Raw genomic sequence first — 17369 nt, forward strand, 5'->3', positions numbered from 1 at the left:
GAACTGAATAGATAGAGTATTTTTCCAACATTGACCTGAAAGTTGTACGTAGGTTGATCTGTATAGTGAAGACCCCCTGCATGTGCTGTAGAGGCACTGGGCAAGGGTGGATGTGTATCCAAACAGCTGGATAATCATGGAACTGAGGTGGTAGAAAATTCATGTGGCTGTGGCTATTAAACTGCCTACAAGCTAACTTACTTTGCCATTTTGGTAATTAAGTGGATGTCTGGAACAATGCATAAGTGACATGGTATGGCTAAGCTATGTATTTGAACAAGCCTTAAAAAGGTCTTCAGAGAATAGAAATCCCTTTTACAACTATTACAGGAGCAGTAATAAAAGGGTAAGGAATAAGATCTTCCTTAGGTTACCTTAAGGAATACTACCTCACTCCCCTTCAACCTGCCCCGTTATTGAAATATTTCTTTGAGACCCTTCTTCAGGTCCCTCTGCATGCTGAAATGAGGCAGCAGTGACCAGGGAGATTGTCTTCCAGTTGTGTTGTGCCAATGATGGAATACTCTTCCCAAGGCAGCTTATCTGACACTGAGTCCAGTGTATTTTTAACACCAAGTAGAGCCTTATTTGCCCCAGCTTTTTAAGAAATTGGCTTCTATATTGCTTTAATTTGTGTCTCTTTTTGTTGTTGTTGTTGCTGCTGCTGTTTTATTTTGTGTTAATGTATTTATTGTATTGTGTTATTTTTCATTTTTGTTTGTTGCTCTGAGAGTCTTTACCTGAAATAAAATATTTACATTACAGAGAGTCTTTACCCTGCCTATTGTACTTTTCCCTACCAGGACTTGTGCCATTCCCACTGTGACAGTGCTATCATCCAGAATAAGATCACGACCATCATCAACTGCTTCATAAATTCTGCCATCCCACCAGCTCTTCAGATTGACATACCTGAGGAACAGGCCCAGAAGATCATGGAGCACAGGAAAGAGCTAGGCCCTTATGTGTTTAGAGAGGCACAGGTATAATAAGAATGATGAAAACCCTGGGTTCAGTTGGGAGGTGTTGAGAATGAGACTTAGAGGTAGGTTCTGGTTTTCTGGGCTGAGATTTGTGCCAGTAAATAACTGTGGTGATGCAAAGCTGTTTTTTTTATAGAAACAGCTTTGCATCCACCCCAGTTATTTACCGGCATAAATCTCAGCCCAGAAAACCAGAACCTACCTCTAAGTCTCATCAGATTTTTAGTGTTAGAAACTGGATTTAAGGAGCCATAGGCAATACCTTTATTCATGGGCAGGATCAGAATTTAGTGTACAAAATGGTACCTCTGGATACGAACGGGATCCTTTCTGGAGCCCCGTTCGCATCCTGAAGTAAACGTAACACACGTCTGCGCGTGCATGGGTTGCGTTTCGCCGCTTCCGCGCATGCGCGTGACATCATTTTGAGCGTCTGCGCGAGCGGCGAAACCCAGAAGTAACACGCTCCATTACTTCCGGGTCGCCGCGGAGCGCAGCCCGAAAATACTTAACTTGAAGCTACTTCAACCCAAGGTATGACTGTATTAAGTAACAAATATGAAAGATTCAGACTGAAGTAGTCGCTCATAGACTGACCTTCTAGCCATGCACAGAAAACTCTGCCCATGTTCTGGAACTGCCGAAGCCTCCTTTCCATTGCAGCTTCTTGTGATCCTTGTAAAACTACTCTAGAAAGTCAGGGGACACTCTCTCTCTCTCTCTCTCTCTCTCTCTCGACCTCCAATGTAGTTCATAAAAGCTGCTGCCAACATGAAAAATCAGTGTATCCCACTGTGTGAGTGCAGACGCCTAAGGATTTTTGGATCTGTGCTAGGGATTTTGCAAATGTCAGCAATGCACAAGGGCAGCTTAACTTGATCAGATGCACTGCCCTTTTTCTTTAGATGAGTGATGTTATTGGATGTGGTTGTAGGCTCTTCCCCCTCCTCCTCGCTTTTTTTTTTAATAAAAAAAGTATGCCTATTCTGCTGTACTGACCAAATAGGGTCATCCGTACAAACTAGTACTGTTGACCACCAGCAGTCACTACCTTTTATGCTTCTGTTTTGAAAGGCCATTTAGCTAATTCTTCACTTCCACAAAATACCACCAACAGTTTTTCCCTACCAACATCCCTCACCTTTTAAACAAATATTAATATGAATCCATAAAACATCCCTGATTGCAAGAGTCGGAACAGACTGTGGGGTAGATAAAGGGTCCAATGTATGAATGGAAAATGCAGCTAAACCCAGAGATGGTGGATACTTTCACCAGGCTGATATGGATAGTGGGTAGCCTTGAGTCCAAGAGACCTGGATTCAAATGTCACCTCAGCCAAGAATTCATGGGCAGCACCAGGCATAATGTGTTCCCTAGCGCTTTGCCTCAGATCTCCCTCTTTAAAATGGGACTCAGTGTGTTTATTGTGAGAACCAACAATATTCTAGTGGATCATATGCCATTAACGTCATTAGAGGCAATCTGCATGAGAAGAGATTTTCCCTGCATTCTGGAAAGAGGCCTTGGAGAGAGCTGTTGGAGTAGGCCACAAAACTTCATAACAATGGCTGCTTACAATGCTAACAATGACATAGCTTCTCCCAAAGAATCCTGGGAACTGTCATTTGTCATAGAAACTTAGAGGGCACACCTGTCAGGGAGCTAGATGGACAGTGACTTCCAACTTCACCCTGATATAACTAAGTCCAGTGCCACCTATTGGCTAAACTATATAATGGTAGTATCCACGCAACATAGGTTCATGCGTTAATGCTTTAATTGAGCCTTTGAATACAGTATTGGTCTTTACATTCAGATTTGTGTGGGTTTTTTTCTCCCTACTTTAAAACATACATTGCAAAAAGATTATATCTCTTGTAACATTTCCTGTCAGCTCTGTTCTCTCAAAACTTATTCAGTGATGAAATCCCTTTCTCTTAAAGAGCAATGTGCTGTTGTTGTTTTTTAAAAAGCTCACTTCCCTTTGTAAATAGAATATTCTGGAAAATAGTTGGATTAAAAACAACCATTGTGATTTATTCTCTCTCCCTCTCTCTCTCTCTCTCTCTCACACACACACACACACACAAACACAAACATTTTTTAAAAAAACCAAAACCTGACATTCTGTGCTTTTATTAATGCAAGCAATTATTTAGGACATTCTTTTAATGAAATGCTTATTAACTGTGGTTTTAGGTAGGTTTCTAATCGGCAATAAACACATACATACTGATTAGAAGTATGTGCAGGTCTGAAGCAAAATACTGGACAACAATATGGAGGGAGGTGGTGGTTTGTGCTGGGCATTAGGAAAGAGAGATGTGCTTTGTTTTTATGGCAAATATCCCAATTGTCTGCAGCACCATCAGTTTCTCTCTATACGAGGGATGAGCAGACACCAGGCTTGTTGGAGCTACTTTGGTTTTTACCAGAACTCCCAAGATCTACTAATCAGAGCCAAGTGTAAAAGAGAGACAGCTAGAATTTAGGAACAGGGTGTCTCTGAGCACATTGTAAGGCTAGGAACTGGAGTTGATCTGAACTCCAAGTCCTTTCACACTTCCAGGCTGTTCCTATTTTTAGGTGGGGTTCTTATTACGTACTAGCAAATTCAGGTTTAGAGGTGATTTGGAGATTTTGCTCAAGTAATCCACTCCCAAATTGAAATTTTTGTGAGAAGGAAATTGATGGGGAAACATACTGCAAAGGTGGGATAATGCTTGATGAAACATCTAACACAGTTCATCAGGAAGAGACCCTTCTTAGCTTTCTCCATTTCAGCAGCCCAACTTAGGTGGGGGAAGCTGTTTTGCATTTGCTATTATTGAACAGTTGGAAGTCAGAACCCCGGTCAATCTGCTTCAGATCAGCTGGAGATCTTCTAGTAGATTTTGATCCACCTTCTGCGTACTTCTTCTATATGCTGTTAAAACAAATAAAAGTCCTCTCTTCTTTTTCCTGCTCCAGATGACTATTTTTGCTCTTCTGTTTAAATTTTGGCCACAATTTTGTGAGTTCCGAAGCAATTTGGCTGATGAGAAGATTTTGCCTCTTCTGGAGAAGCGAAGAGAAAAGAAGCTGAGAAAAACAAGAGAAACAGATGGCGTGGTGAGAAAAGCTAAGAAACAAAAGAACATCACCAAGTTTAGACAGGCGGGACAGTAAAAACAATTTTGATATGGATCTGACTCAAGTTCTGCTGAAGTCAATGGAAAGACATCACTGTCCAGATTTTAAAAAAATAGTGTTTCTTCTGCTCTGTTTCTCTCCCTCCCCCTCCCATAAATGCTAATCTAATTCATTCATTACATTTGTTTTCAACCCTCCTTGGAACTTGAAGCAGGTACAGTATTTTAATATAAAGCATACATTAAAATGTTGCTGAAATGTAACATTGCAAGCTAAAGCTTAGTCTAAATGAAAGCAGCTTTTAGTGATGCCAGAAAACCCTGGGCTTTCAAGCATCTCCAGAGAAAAGGTGTTCCATCATTTCAGAGAGTTGCTTCCATATGAACATGGGCCCACTCATCTAAATATACATCTAGTAGCAAAGTAGCTCTGCCACATCTGGAATGCTGGGAGTCCCAGCGGAAGGGGAGGTATCCAGGCAGGGTCTTTAGCAATAGCAGATAAAGACCTTACCCATACTGGTTGGAAAGGCAGATTAGAATAGGAAATCTACCAGCAGTAGAGATTATTCAAGCTGCAGCCATGGGTGGTGCATGTAACCTTCTTGGAATACCCCTGTGCAGCAGGAGACAACATGCAGATGCTAGTTCTGACCAGGAACCAGGATTAGGTTGGGGGGTTAACTTTGGTATCTTCCTTCAACCTACATAATAGTCAGAATCAGAATCATTAATTAATAATTTATTATTTGTACCCCGCCCATTCTGGGCGGCTTCCAACAAATATTAAAAATACATTGAAATGTCACACATTAAAAACTTCCCTGAACAGGGCCTTTAGATGTCTTCTAAATGTCAGGTAGTTGTTTATCTCTTTGACATCTGATGGGAGGGTGTTCCACAGGGCGGGTGCCACTACCGAGAAGGCCTTCTGCCTGGTTCCCTGTAACTTTGCTTCTCGCAATGAGGGAACCGGCAGAAGGCCCTTGGCGCTGGACCTCAGCGTCCGGGCAGAACGATGGGGGTGGAGACGCTCCTTCAGGTATACTGGGCCAAGGCACAAGGACGAGCAAATGCTCTCCTCTTCCCCAAAGGTTGTTGGGGGGGGGGGGAAGGAGGCTGAACACCCTCAAGTGATTGCAGAAGGGATTGGAAATAGGTTCAGACAGTGGCAGTGTGCTGTCTCTGAGCCCAATCTCTCCCCATAGTAGTCACCCTGAAGGTGGAGGCTGAGCACCTGAGAAGGAGGAAAGATAAAACCCTCACCCGAAATATAAATTAATCAACATTTGTGTGTTGTGTCTGATCTGTGTTCACATCATGTGAATGTTAATTTGAAGTTCCTTTCCAAGCTCTTGATTCTTCTGTTGGTGTCTCAAGAGTTGCATAAAACGGGTCTCATTTGATTCGTAAGGAAAGAGATATCTCACTGAAGGGTAGCAGCCAAAGACACTTCTGCAACTCCTCTAGCTGTCCAGTCAGGTGGTATTCCTGAGAGGTTGCTCTAACTGGCTTTTGGGAATTTGAAAAAAATATAAAGTATAAAAGGGTGTAGAGCAAAGCTTTAAAAATCTCATGAAGCATATAAAGTACAGTGCTTTAACTCACCTTAAACTGAGATTAATCAAGTTTTCTTTTTATTGCTAGGTATCTGGGAAGAGAACTCCCATGTCTGTTAAGATGGGTTCTGTTCTTGAGAGTAAAATGAGTAAAAGTGAGCTTTCATCTACGCCGAGCTTTACTGAATATGGCAAACAGGTGATTGGTGATAAACTATGTAAAGTTGTTCCTTTATGTGTCAACGGGAGGTTGAAGCTGCTGCTGTTACTGGCCCCATATCTGAATTGGTTGCTTGATATTTGTAGAAAGGCTAAAGAGGCGGACATGCCTATTAGTTCTTCAATTTCTAATTGCATTTATCACAGTCCATTACAGATCAGTGACATTGTTTAGAACGGGTTGCAAGCAGTTTCTGATCCAACTGATTTCATTCGTACAGTACATGGAACTGAAATGAAGCTTGCCCACATGTAACTGCACTTGCTAATATTCTTTCTCCCTCTTGCTACTCGGTAGTTTCTGTCCTTCCTTTCCGCCTTCCACCTTTGCCTTCCACTTTGTCAAAATATAGATTGTAAGCTCTTTGGGGCAAGGACACATCTTTAGTTGTAGCTCTGTTTACACTAACAGTGATACCCTAAATGTTTTTAAATGCTGGGCACTGCAAAAAGGAGGGGCATTTTACTGTTTTGAAGGGGTACATGTACAAACAGATGGATAAACCCCAAATGTTTTCACCTTCTTAATTGAAAACACAAACACACACACAAAAATCCAGAACTTCCCCACAGGCAAAACTAAAGGGAGGGACCCCCAGTGCAAGCCGTACCCCTTGAGTGTTGTGACAGTAATAGCAAAACATATGCACTTTGTTCTATTGCATATGGTCCTTATGCTTGATGAAGGAGGAGACACAAATAGTCCTTTGAAAATAAGAGATCAAACACAGGATCGCTAGACCTGTGTAAGGGACATGAGTACTTTTTTTCAGATCCCTAAGAAAGCCCAAAATGTGGCTTAGCATATTCCACACATACTGAAATATTTTCAGCTGATAAGCAAAGGGACTGATCCTCCAGTAGCTATTAATATGCCATAGCAAGGTATAATTATCATTTATATGGTGGTACTTATCAAATTTAATCTATTAACAATCAGAGAAGTCAGAGCTGTAGAAATGACTTCTGATTTCTCCGTTATTGAAATTGAAATACCAGTACTTTATTGTCACTTGTACAACTTGTATACAGTGAGATTACATGAGCACCCCCCACTCAGCTCTCTTAGTCTTAATTCCCCTCGTTTTCCACCAAACCCGAAAGTCAATTGCCCTGTTGTTATCTTTTCATTCAGCAGCCTAACAGCCCATGGATAGAAGCTGTTCTTTTCCCTGTTGGTAAATTATTGTTATTTACCACTTAATCAAAATTTCTAAGCAGTTTACATAATATGGGACTAAAGTGGGAACGATATCTCAATGTCAAATCCAATTCGACATATTTTAATAAAAATTACAGGTTTGGGCCCAGGGTATATAGGGAATTTGCCTTTCCAACATATTTACTCAGGCACCCTGTCTAGAGACCCCTCTCTTATGTTTTATTCCTAGTCACATTCACGGTAGCTGCAGAAGGAAGGTTTGTATTTTCACCTCTTAGAGGGACTTAGATCTGAGTCAATATATACAAGCCCTCACAGGACTTCTCGTACGTGACCGCCACTGAAATGAACGAGGCTGGTTCTCATGTATTTCACTGGGGATTGCTCAAAAGAACTGCCTGGTGGAATTGTAGGTTCAATAGGCATGTGAGATACATCTATATGGGACCGTCTCTTGCTTGAGTTTCAGCTCCTTATCTCCAAAGTGGGAATTCGGAGAACATACAGCACCATATGGGACAACTCCATGTCAGTGTTCCATCTGATTGCATCTCCAAAGTGCAGCCTGCTGTGGTTTTCCTACTTAATCCACTGTGCAAAATAAATCGGGAGAGGTCCAATACAGGCTGAAATTGTGGTTGGGGTGTTATGTAGTGAAGTTTCACCCTGGGCCAGCAGGGGGATACTGTATATAGTTTTCACTCAGGTCCGCGTCAGTTATTTTAGGCGGGAAACTCTGGGCTGTTGTTGCTACAATGTTGACAGCCGGCTGCCTATAAAAGCAGGCCGGCTGAGCTGTTTGCAGTCAGTTCTATTCCAGCTTACAAAATAAAGAGCTACTTGGAGAAATCGCTGTGCCGTCTGTTATGTCAACCCACAACTTAACACTGGCGACGAGGATGGGATCGATGGACATCAGAGCACAGCCAGATGCGGCCAGCCTCTGAACTGAGCTGAATCACTGAGCTGAATCACAGAGCGAAATCACTGGACCGAACCAATTCAGAGCTGACTGTTCTGGCTAAGAGCACTGTGTTCCATCCATCGCCCTTCACGCCGGCATCGGAATCATGGCTTCACTTGTGCCTCTACCGCCGTTTGCGCCAGCCTCTGAATCATGGGACTCCTACCTCGCTCGGTTCGACTGCTACCTCCAAGCCAACGAGCTGACAGCAGTATCAAAGGATCGGAAGCGAGGCCTATTCCTCAGCCTCTGTGGGCCTGAGGTGTTTGAGACGGCCTGAGCATTGGTTGCGCCTGAAGCAGTCCAGGCAACACCATGGGACACGATCCAAGAGAAGCTCCGCAACCACTACGCACCAAAGCCGTCCAAGATTGCTGCCCGCCATGCGTTCTACCACCGGAACCAGGCAGAGGGGGAGTCAATCAACAACTACACCACCGCCCTGCGACAGGCTGCAATGCACTGTGAGTTCCGAGACTTAGACGATGCCCTGATGGATCGAATCGTCTTCGGGGTCCGGGACATCCATCTGCAACGGCGTCTCCTCGCCAAGCCAGACCTCACGCTACAGGAAGCCATTGAGGAGGCTGTGGCCTCAGAAGCTGCTGAACGCTCCGCCCAGGAGATCCGCAAGTCCAGCAGCCCGCGTCTTGCTAGGGAGCCAGTTCCGGTGCATCATGAAGAGGCCAGCAGTGATGAGGCATCCTCCAGTGAAGACGATGACGTGCACCAGACAAAGCGGGAGCGCAGGAAGTTCCAACAGAAGTCCAAGGGCCAACCGGAATGTGCCGGCTGCGGAGGCAACCATTCCCGTGCCAAGTGTTGATTCAGAGACGCCATCTGTAGGAAGTGTTCCAGAAGGGGCCACATCGCTAAGGTCTGCCGATCGGCTCCGTCTGACACCCCCCCTTCATCGACTTGCAAGTCCAAGTCTTCACTCCAGTCTGCCAAGGAAAGTTGTTTCGCTCTCACCAACTGCCGCTGCCCGTCTGGAACCACGATTGGCCAAACCGACTCGCCTACGCGACGCAAGCTGAACGTCACGGTGCTCATTGAAGGAGCTCCATGTGACATGGAGATCGACACCGGGTCTGCCCTGTCCATCGTGTCATGGAGCACCATCAAAAGACTGGTACCCAGAGTGTCCAAAAGGCAACTCGACTCTCACCGCGTACACCTGAGAGACTACCAGGGAAACGACATTCCCGTGGTAGGCGTTGGCCGGTTCCGGATCGCCTTCAAGGATTTTTCGGGCCTGCTCCGGTTGGTGGTGGTCGAAGGTCAGCGGCCAAGCCTCCTAGGGCTAGACTGGTTTGATGCCCTCGGCCTGGAAGTCACCGGCATCAACTGCATCTCTAACGCAGAGACTGAGGGTCTGGTCAAAGACTTTGCCGAGGTTTTTGACAGCACCTTGGGGCAATATACAGGTACGCCCATCTCCTTTAGCCTTGATCCACAAGTTGCCCCCATCAAGCTAAAGCCACGCCGGGTTCCCTTTGCTCTCAAGGCTAAGGTGGACGAACAACTGGACAAACTGATCGCCCAAGGAGTTTTGGAGCCGGTTGACCACGCCAAGTAGGAAACCCCCATCGTCACGCCTGTCAAGCCAGATGGGTCGGTGAGAATCTGCGCTGACTACAAGTGCACGATCAACAAGGCACTTCAGCAGCACGCTTATCCGGTTCCTGTTGTCCAACACCTGCTGCATTCCCTGGGTGAGGGTAAGGTCTTCGCTAAGCTGGACCTTGCCCAAGCCTATCAACAACTGCCAGTCGATGATGCCACTGCTGAAGCCCAGACGATCGCCACCCACCGGGGGGCATTCCGTTGCCGCCGGTTGCAGTTCGGGGTGAGTGTGGCTCCTGGCATCTTCCAAAGCCTTATGGAGCGTCTCCTGCAAGGGCTTCCGGGCGTGGTTCCATATTTTGATGACATCTTGGTGTCTGCAGACTCACACCAGCAGCTGTTCGAGCGCCTCCGTGCCGTGCTGACCAGGTTCCAAGAGGCCGGGCTCAAGGTAAAGAGGGAGAAGTGCCAGATCGCCGTTCCACAGGTAGAGTTCCTGGGCTATCTTATCGATGTCTCCGGCCTTCACCCGACCACATCCAAGATCCACGCTATCCAGCAGGCCCCCACCCCAAAGAACAAGACAGAGTTGCAGGCGTTCCTGGGGCTGCTGAACTTTTATAACATGTTCCTGCCCCACAAAGCCACAGTGGCTGAGCCTCTTCACCGACTCCTTAGCACTAAGATGCCTTGGGCCTGGGGTCATCGGGAGACGGCGGCCTTCAACGCGGTCAAGGCTCTCCTTTCATCAGACAGTGTGCTGGTACAGTACAGTGAATCCAGGCCGCTGGTCCTTGCCTGCGACGCCTCACCTTTTGGCATCGGTGCTGTCCTTAGTCACCGTTTTCCAGACGGAAGAGAAGCACCGCTCGCCTACTTTTCCAGGACGCTATCTCCGACGGAACGGAATTACAGCCAGCTCGACAAGGAGGCACTGGCACTTGTGGCTGGGGTGAAGAGGTTCCATGAATACCTCTATGGCAGGACTTTTGACCTCATCACTGACCACAAGCCACTCCTGGGCCTCCTCGCCGGTGATCGTCCAACTCCACCGGTCCTCTCGCCACGCATGCTGCGATGGACTGTTTTCCTGGCTGCCTACCACTACCGGCTCATCCATCGCCCGGGGAAATTGATGGGCCATGCCGACGCCCTCAGCCGTTGCCCTCTTCCAGCATTTGTGGAAGACCCGGCTCCAGCTTCATCGCTCCTCCTGATTGAGGATCTTCCGGCAGCGCCTGTATCGGCTGCCACTGTGGCCTCCACGTCTGCCCAGGATCGCACCATCAGCCGGGTGCTCAACTGGGTGTGGAGGGAGTGGCCACAAGGGCCTTTTGCATCGGAGTTCCAGCCCTTCGCAACCAGACAACATGAACTCTCGGCTCGTCGCGGCTGTCTGCTGTGGGGAGACCGCGTCGTGATTCCCCAGGGACTCCGTCAGCGCGTCCTGGAGGCTCTGCACGTTGGCCACCCAGGAATTGTCAAAATGAAGGTGTTGGCTCGGTGTTACGTCTGGTGGCCTAATATGGACGATGCCATCACTGCCTGGGTGTCCGCCTGTCAAGCGTGCCAAGAGTCGAGGCCTGCACCACCGGCAGCTAAGGGACACACCTGGGAGACGCCAAAGACACCCTGGTCGAGGGTGCACATCGATCTGGCTGGCCCCTTTCAAGGCCGGACCTTTATGGTAGTGGTGGACGCCTATTCCAAATGGCTGGAGGTCGCCCTGATGCCCTCCACCACTACCGATGCTGTCATCCGGGTGCTGCGAGGCCTGTTTGCAACGCATGGGTGTCCTGATGTCCTTGTCTCTGACAACGGACCGCAGTTCACGTCAGGCACGTTTGAGCGGTATCTTTTGGGACTGGGCATCCGCCATGCCCTAACGGCACCCTTTCATCCATCCAGCAACGGGCAAGCGGAAAGAATGGTGCGCTCGGCAAAAGAGGCACTGGCGCGCCTGGACCGGGGAGACTGGCATGAGCGGGTCGCCGAATACTTGTTCGTGCAACACATCACCCCTTATGCGGCCACAGGGAGGAGTCCTGCTGAACTGCTTATGGGCCGCCGCCTCAGGTCACCGCTCGACCGGCTACACCCGGACTTTGCCGTGGCTGAACCCCCAGGCTGTGCCAACGCGCCACGGTCATTTGTCCCAGGAAACCAGGTCTTTGCCCGGAACTATGTGGGGGACATTCCTTGGGTGCCAGCCACAGTAGTGGGAGTCACTGGACCTCGCTCGTACCAGGTGGCACTCGAAGACGGACGCTTGTGGCGACGGCACATAGACCAGCTTAGGCGCAGGGTTGGGGACTTGGACACTACCGAGGTGCCCCCAACTGCGCTTGCGGCTCCAGAAGAGACACGTACAGGTGGCGAGGCCCCACCTACACCTCCCTCGCAAACTGCCAGCGTGGAGCCGAACCAAGCCGCTTCAGAGGGTCTGCCAGACTTACCACAGACTCAGACCACTCCACTTGCAGAGGCTCCACCCACAGCAGCGGATCCAGGGGAGTTGGTTCCAACGCCACCTAGGGTCGCACCACAGCCTCAGCAAGAACTGTGTGGCCCTCCGGACTTGGCTACCAGTCCCCGGCGGTCTGGCAGAGTTCCCAAGCGCCCAACTTATTTAAAGGACTATGTTGTTGGACATGTATCACTGTTGGTCTAAGTATGGGAAATGTAACCGATATGCTTTTGTGCCTAATTGAACCATTACGCGTAGTGCTGTATATAAGGAAACCATTACGATTGTAACTAACGCCTTATCTCGGTGGGGAGGGGTGTTATGTAGTGAAGTTTCACCCTGGGCCAGCAGGGGGATACTGTATATAGTTTTCACTCAGGTCTGTAGATAGTTTTCACTCAGGTCCACGTCAGTTATTTTAGGCGGGAACTCTGGGCTGTTGTTGCTACAATGTTGACAGCCGGCTACCTATAAAAGCAGGCCGGCTGAGCTGTTTGCAGTCAGTTCTATTCCAGCTTACAAAATAAAGAGCTACTTGGAGAAATCGCTGTGTCGGCTGCTATGTCAACCCACAACTTAACATGGGGAATATGCATGAAACTCAAAGATATGCCTTGCTGGTCACAGGTGGTTATTAGAGAGCTGCAGTAGATTAACTGGTTGTCCATTTTGCCTATGGGGCTACAGCATGATAAACCTTTTTAGAGCTTCATTAAAAACAAAACAAAACCCTGTTTTGCATCCAAAAACATTAACATTATCTTACACAGCAAAACAAAGGCCCACTAAACCATTGTGCCACAATTAATTTATTGGTGTTGTTTATTTTTTAATGTAGGTTTCCTGGTCTTATTCAAAGTACCTAGAAGCTCTCCAGCAGGAAAGAGTTCTTCTGAAGATCCAAGATGACCTGGATAAAAAATCAATAGCGTCATCAGCGTATACAGGTCAGCTTTTCATCAGGTTCTGTTGCTAGAGAGAGGTTGCTGTGGATCCAGTTATGACTCATTTTCTCACTTAAATGTATGAAGCACAGCTGCATATCCACAGTCACTTTTATGGAATACTTTTCATGGAGCTTCCTGGGCAGAGCAGGCTGGTTGTTGGTGGTAGCAGTAAGATTTCATGGTGGAGCAACTGCATGAATCTCAAAGATATGCCTTGCTGGTCACAGGTGGTTATTAGAGAGCTGCAATAGAGGTTTTGGTTGTCCCTTTTGCCTATAGTGCTACAGCACTTTAATCTCTTTTACAGCTTCATTGAAAACAAAACAAAACCCTGTTTTGCTTGCAAAAGCATTGACATTATCTTACACAGGTGTTATGTACTGAGTTGAATAGGATCCAAAATGCAGCAGTCTGACTGGTCCTAGAACAATGGGATTCAGAATGCAGCAGTATGATTGGTCCGCAGGAGCCACCCAATCCAGCTCCAGGTGGAAGTGAATCCACAACCTGATTGGCCTACAGGAGAATCCCGGAATTAGCCAATCACGTGCAGCCCATTGTGTAAATAATGTATATAAAGCAGATATTGTGGGGGAACTTCCATTCCTCCTCACCACTATGAACTGAATAAGGAGCATGAAATCCACTCTCGACTCCGAGTATATTTCAACAGCATAACAAAGACTTGCTGTTGCTTAGCAGGAGAAGGAAGGAAGCTTCCCTCCCCTTTTTTGGTTTGGGAAGCTTTTTGGTTTTCCCAACCCACATTGTAGCCAGTGGGAGGGAATTAACTACACCAATTCTAGAGTTGTCAAAGTTTAGGGTCCCTTTGGGAGTGTGGGGGTGCTTAGAAGCCTGAGAACAGTCATCTGCCCTTGACATGCTTCTGAAGTGCTTGATCTCCATTTTCTCAAGAGAAGTAGCTTGGGCATAGGGAAATGTGTGTTTTCCCCTTTCCTGGAGAGCTATGGGAGGGGAGCAGAACATAGCAATGCAGAGACAAAGCAGGAAGACAGGCAGAATACGATTGTAATGCAGGAGAAGGGGAGAGGGAGAGGGGCCACTGGGTGGGGGAACTGGCTGCTGTTGGTGATTTGCTCCCCCTTTTTCCTTTGTGGGCCAGCCTCTCCTATCCTAGTCAGTTGTATAATCCATTCCTGCATATAACTGAGACAAGGAGAATTTCCATCCAAGGACTGCATGTACAAGAGAGGGTCAAGATGTAGCATATATCGTGCAAGAGAGTACAGATGTTATTCTGGTACTGTACCCAAGTACAGTCTAGTACTCCCAGCTTACACCCACCCAACCCATTTGTATTTTGCTAGAGTATCTCACTGTTTGTCCTACAGATCATGACAACAGTTGCCTTCCATGTATTCTGCTGGGCTAGCTATAAAACATAGCAGCATTTCTCAACGCTGCATTGCTTGAAACGTTATGTACTTTTCCTGCAGTTTTCGGATTTTCTTTCTTTCTTTCTTTCTTTGGCATTCAGAGCTCTCAAACCTTCTCACGCTGAAGAGCGATCCGTCAGAAAAACCCATGATCACAACAACTTACAGCTCTGCTTTTGTGAAACAACGTCCATTACATCCCAAAGACGGTGAAAGTAGGTTTCAAGGGGGGTGGGGTCGTAATTGTCCTGTTTGAACTGTGTGATATCATCAGATGCTCAGTAAACTGTGTTTTCCTATTGCTTCTTTAAACAAACTGAAATACTGTTGATGCTCTTAGGTGATACTCAAGCCAGAGGTGCCATCTGGAGGGCTTCAGACTGGGGAAGGCTGTTGTAGGAAGTAAATATATATCTCAAATGTTGTAGCTGTTCTGCATGCTTCATGGACCAATACCTTGCTAATCCCTTGGTATTTCATTAAGTTACCTTTGTCTTGTTGCATATATGACTTGCCCAAGTTATGGGAAGGGCCACAGTTTAGTGGTAAAGCAGCTGGTTTGCATGCAGAACATCCTAGGTTCAATCTCTGACATTTCGCTGGGCCTGTGAGAGACCCTCTGTCCAAAACCATGGAGAGCTTCTACACAGCGCTGAGCTTGATGGAGCAATAGCCTGATGCAGTCTTAAGTTGTATTTGCAGACTGGCAATGAAAGCCCAGATACTGCTGCAGCCTGTCCACCAACACCTTCTGCTCCTCCATCTGTCTCACCAGAGTGGTGCATGCTCTAGTTATCTCTCGCTTGGACTATTGTAATGCACTCTATGTGGGGCTACCTTTGAAGGTGACCTGGACACTACAACTAATCCAGAATGCGGCAGCTAGACTGGTGACTGGGAGCGGCTGCTGAGACCACATAACACCGGTCTTGAAAGACCTACATTGGCTCCCAGTAGGTTTCCAAGCACAATTCAAAGTGTTGGTGCTGGCCTTTAAAGCCCTAAACGGCCTCGACTCAGTATACCTGAAGGAGCGTCTCCACCCCCATTGTTCTGCCCGGACACTGAGGTCCAGCATCGAGCGCCTTCTGGCGATTCCCTCGCTGCGAGAAACCAAGTTACAGGGAACCAAGCAGAGGGTCTTCTCGGTAGTGGCGCCCTCCCTGTGGAACGCCCTTCCACCAGATGTCAAAGAGAAAAACAACTACCAGACTTTTAGAAGACATCTGAAGGCAGCCCTGTTTAGGAAAGCTGTTAATGTTTGACAGACTATTGTATTTTAATATTTTGTTGGAAGCCACCCAGAGTGGCTGGGGAAACCCAGCCAGATGGGCAGGGTATAAATAATAAATCATCATCATCATTATCTGTGCTGCTCTGACTTCATACTCTTGTCATTCTGCCTGCCCTGTGGAGAAGCTGCTCCTGCTGTGCTTGCTTCTTCTGCCATTTTCACAAGAAACACTGGCATTGGTGATTTAGTTTGTCATATTGCAGAACTTCCCAATCTGCACAGTGGCGTCGTGCCAACACAGCAGGGTTCCTGTTCACAAATATTAGTATTTTCACACTCTGAGGGTGTTACCCAGCCCAAAGTTAAGCCCCCCGTTGGTCTCAGTGGGGTGTTCCTAGGCATGCACTTAGCATTTCCACTGATTTCATTTACCCTTTGGGCTCTTCGGCTGCATCCCTGTGAACTCCCACCTGCAAGTAAACCCCACTGAGTAGAATAGGACAATCCCAAATAGACATGCATTGCATTAGGCTGTAAGACTGCAATATTGTGCACATTAACTGGGGAGAAAGTCAAATGGAATTCAGTGGGGCTTTCTTGAGAGTGAACACATGTTGAATCAGATTGCTTTCTCTGCTACAAGGTATATTCTTCTATACGACCTTTAAACCCCCTTGGTTCAGTGTAGACTGTCATCCTACAAATGTTTACTTAAGTCAGTTTCTTTCTTTCTTTCTTTCTTTCTTTCTTTCTTTCTAAGTGGTACTTATTCTAAGTAATCACACATAGGATCAAGCTGTTGCAGAAAATCAGTTTTCTTCCACCAGAAAGACTCTGTCTTTCACCATATCTGTGCACAATAAACATGAAAACATGCAAACTCATTCCAGTTTGAGTAGACATATTTCTAAGCTCTATAATTCAAATAAGATCATCTCTATAGTATTGAGTTGTGAATTATCTAAATTGGGGGACCTGTGACCCTCCATATGTTTTGCTTGACTGGAGTTCCCATCACCCCTGACCACTGACCAATGCTGGCTGGGGCTGATGGGATTTAGAATCCAGCAGCTTTGAGTTGGCCATAGATTTCCCAGCCCTGCTAAAGTGCAAAAAGTGTGATGTAACTTCTCAAGGCCAATATGTGGTGTTATTGTAGGATTAGGAAATAAAGCTCAATGGTATTCCAGGGTCTCACATTCAGTCCCTGCCACCAGTATTTGATGGAAAGAATGCACTTCTTAGCATTAGCTAAGGGATCAAAATAGGTATAAACATTTTTTGCCTAGAGTTTTTTTTTAATCACAAGTGCATAAGCTCCTAAATTATTTGCTACTTTTCTTCCTTACAGGTTTGAGTCACCTTTTATTTCACGTTGTATTAATGCTCTGGTTTGTTTCCCCCTGCCCAGGAACTCCAAAACTTTAAGTGTGGAATGTGATGAAGACATGATGGATTTGCTGCTACTCTGGGAGCAGTCCAGTACAGAAATAAACTATTGTGGGCAATTTGCTTGTACCCCGGTTCCTTCAGTGGCAAGGGGGGCACTGGCCTTATTTATTGTGCTATTATGTACCCTTTGGGGGTGGAGATTTTGTCCATCAACACAACTGTATGAAGTATGTGTAAGGGAATGGCTATAGTTCAACAGATGCTTTGTATGGAAAAGTTCCTTGATTAGATCCCTGGTATTTCCAGGTAGGGAAATGCTCATTGCTAGTCAGTGTAGACAATACT

At 46.6% G+C, this 17369-nt stretch overlaps 1 protein-coding gene across 1 annotated transcript in view; it reads left to right on the forward strand.

Annotated features, from left to right (window-relative positions):
* The window catches only part of RGS22 (regulator of G protein signaling 22), an 85489-nt gene extending 68349 nt beyond the window's left edge, over window positions 1–17140 (forward strand). The window contains exons 23-28 of the mRNA XM_083749764.1: window positions 804–983; window positions 3957–4097; window positions 5765–5875; window positions 12893–13001; window positions 14500–14613; window positions 17044–17140. Of these exons, the coding sequence (XP_083605890.1) occupies window positions 804–983; window positions 3957–4097; window positions 5765–5875; window positions 12893–13001; window positions 14500–14613; window positions 17044–17060 (672 nt within the window). The 3' untranslated portion in view covers window positions 17061–17140. The remainder of the gene's footprint in view (window positions 1–803; window positions 984–3956; window positions 4098–5764; window positions 5876–12892; window positions 13002–14499; window positions 14614–17043) is intronic.
* The last annotated feature ends 229 nt before the right edge of the window (window positions 17141–17369 follow it).

Source organism: Podarcis gaigeae (genome assembly GCF_964106915.1).
Source record: "Podarcis gaigeae genome assembly, chromosome: 7".
Taxonomy (NCBI): domain Eukaryota; kingdom Metazoa; phylum Chordata; class Lepidosauria; order Squamata; family Lacertidae; genus Podarcis; species Podarcis gaigeae.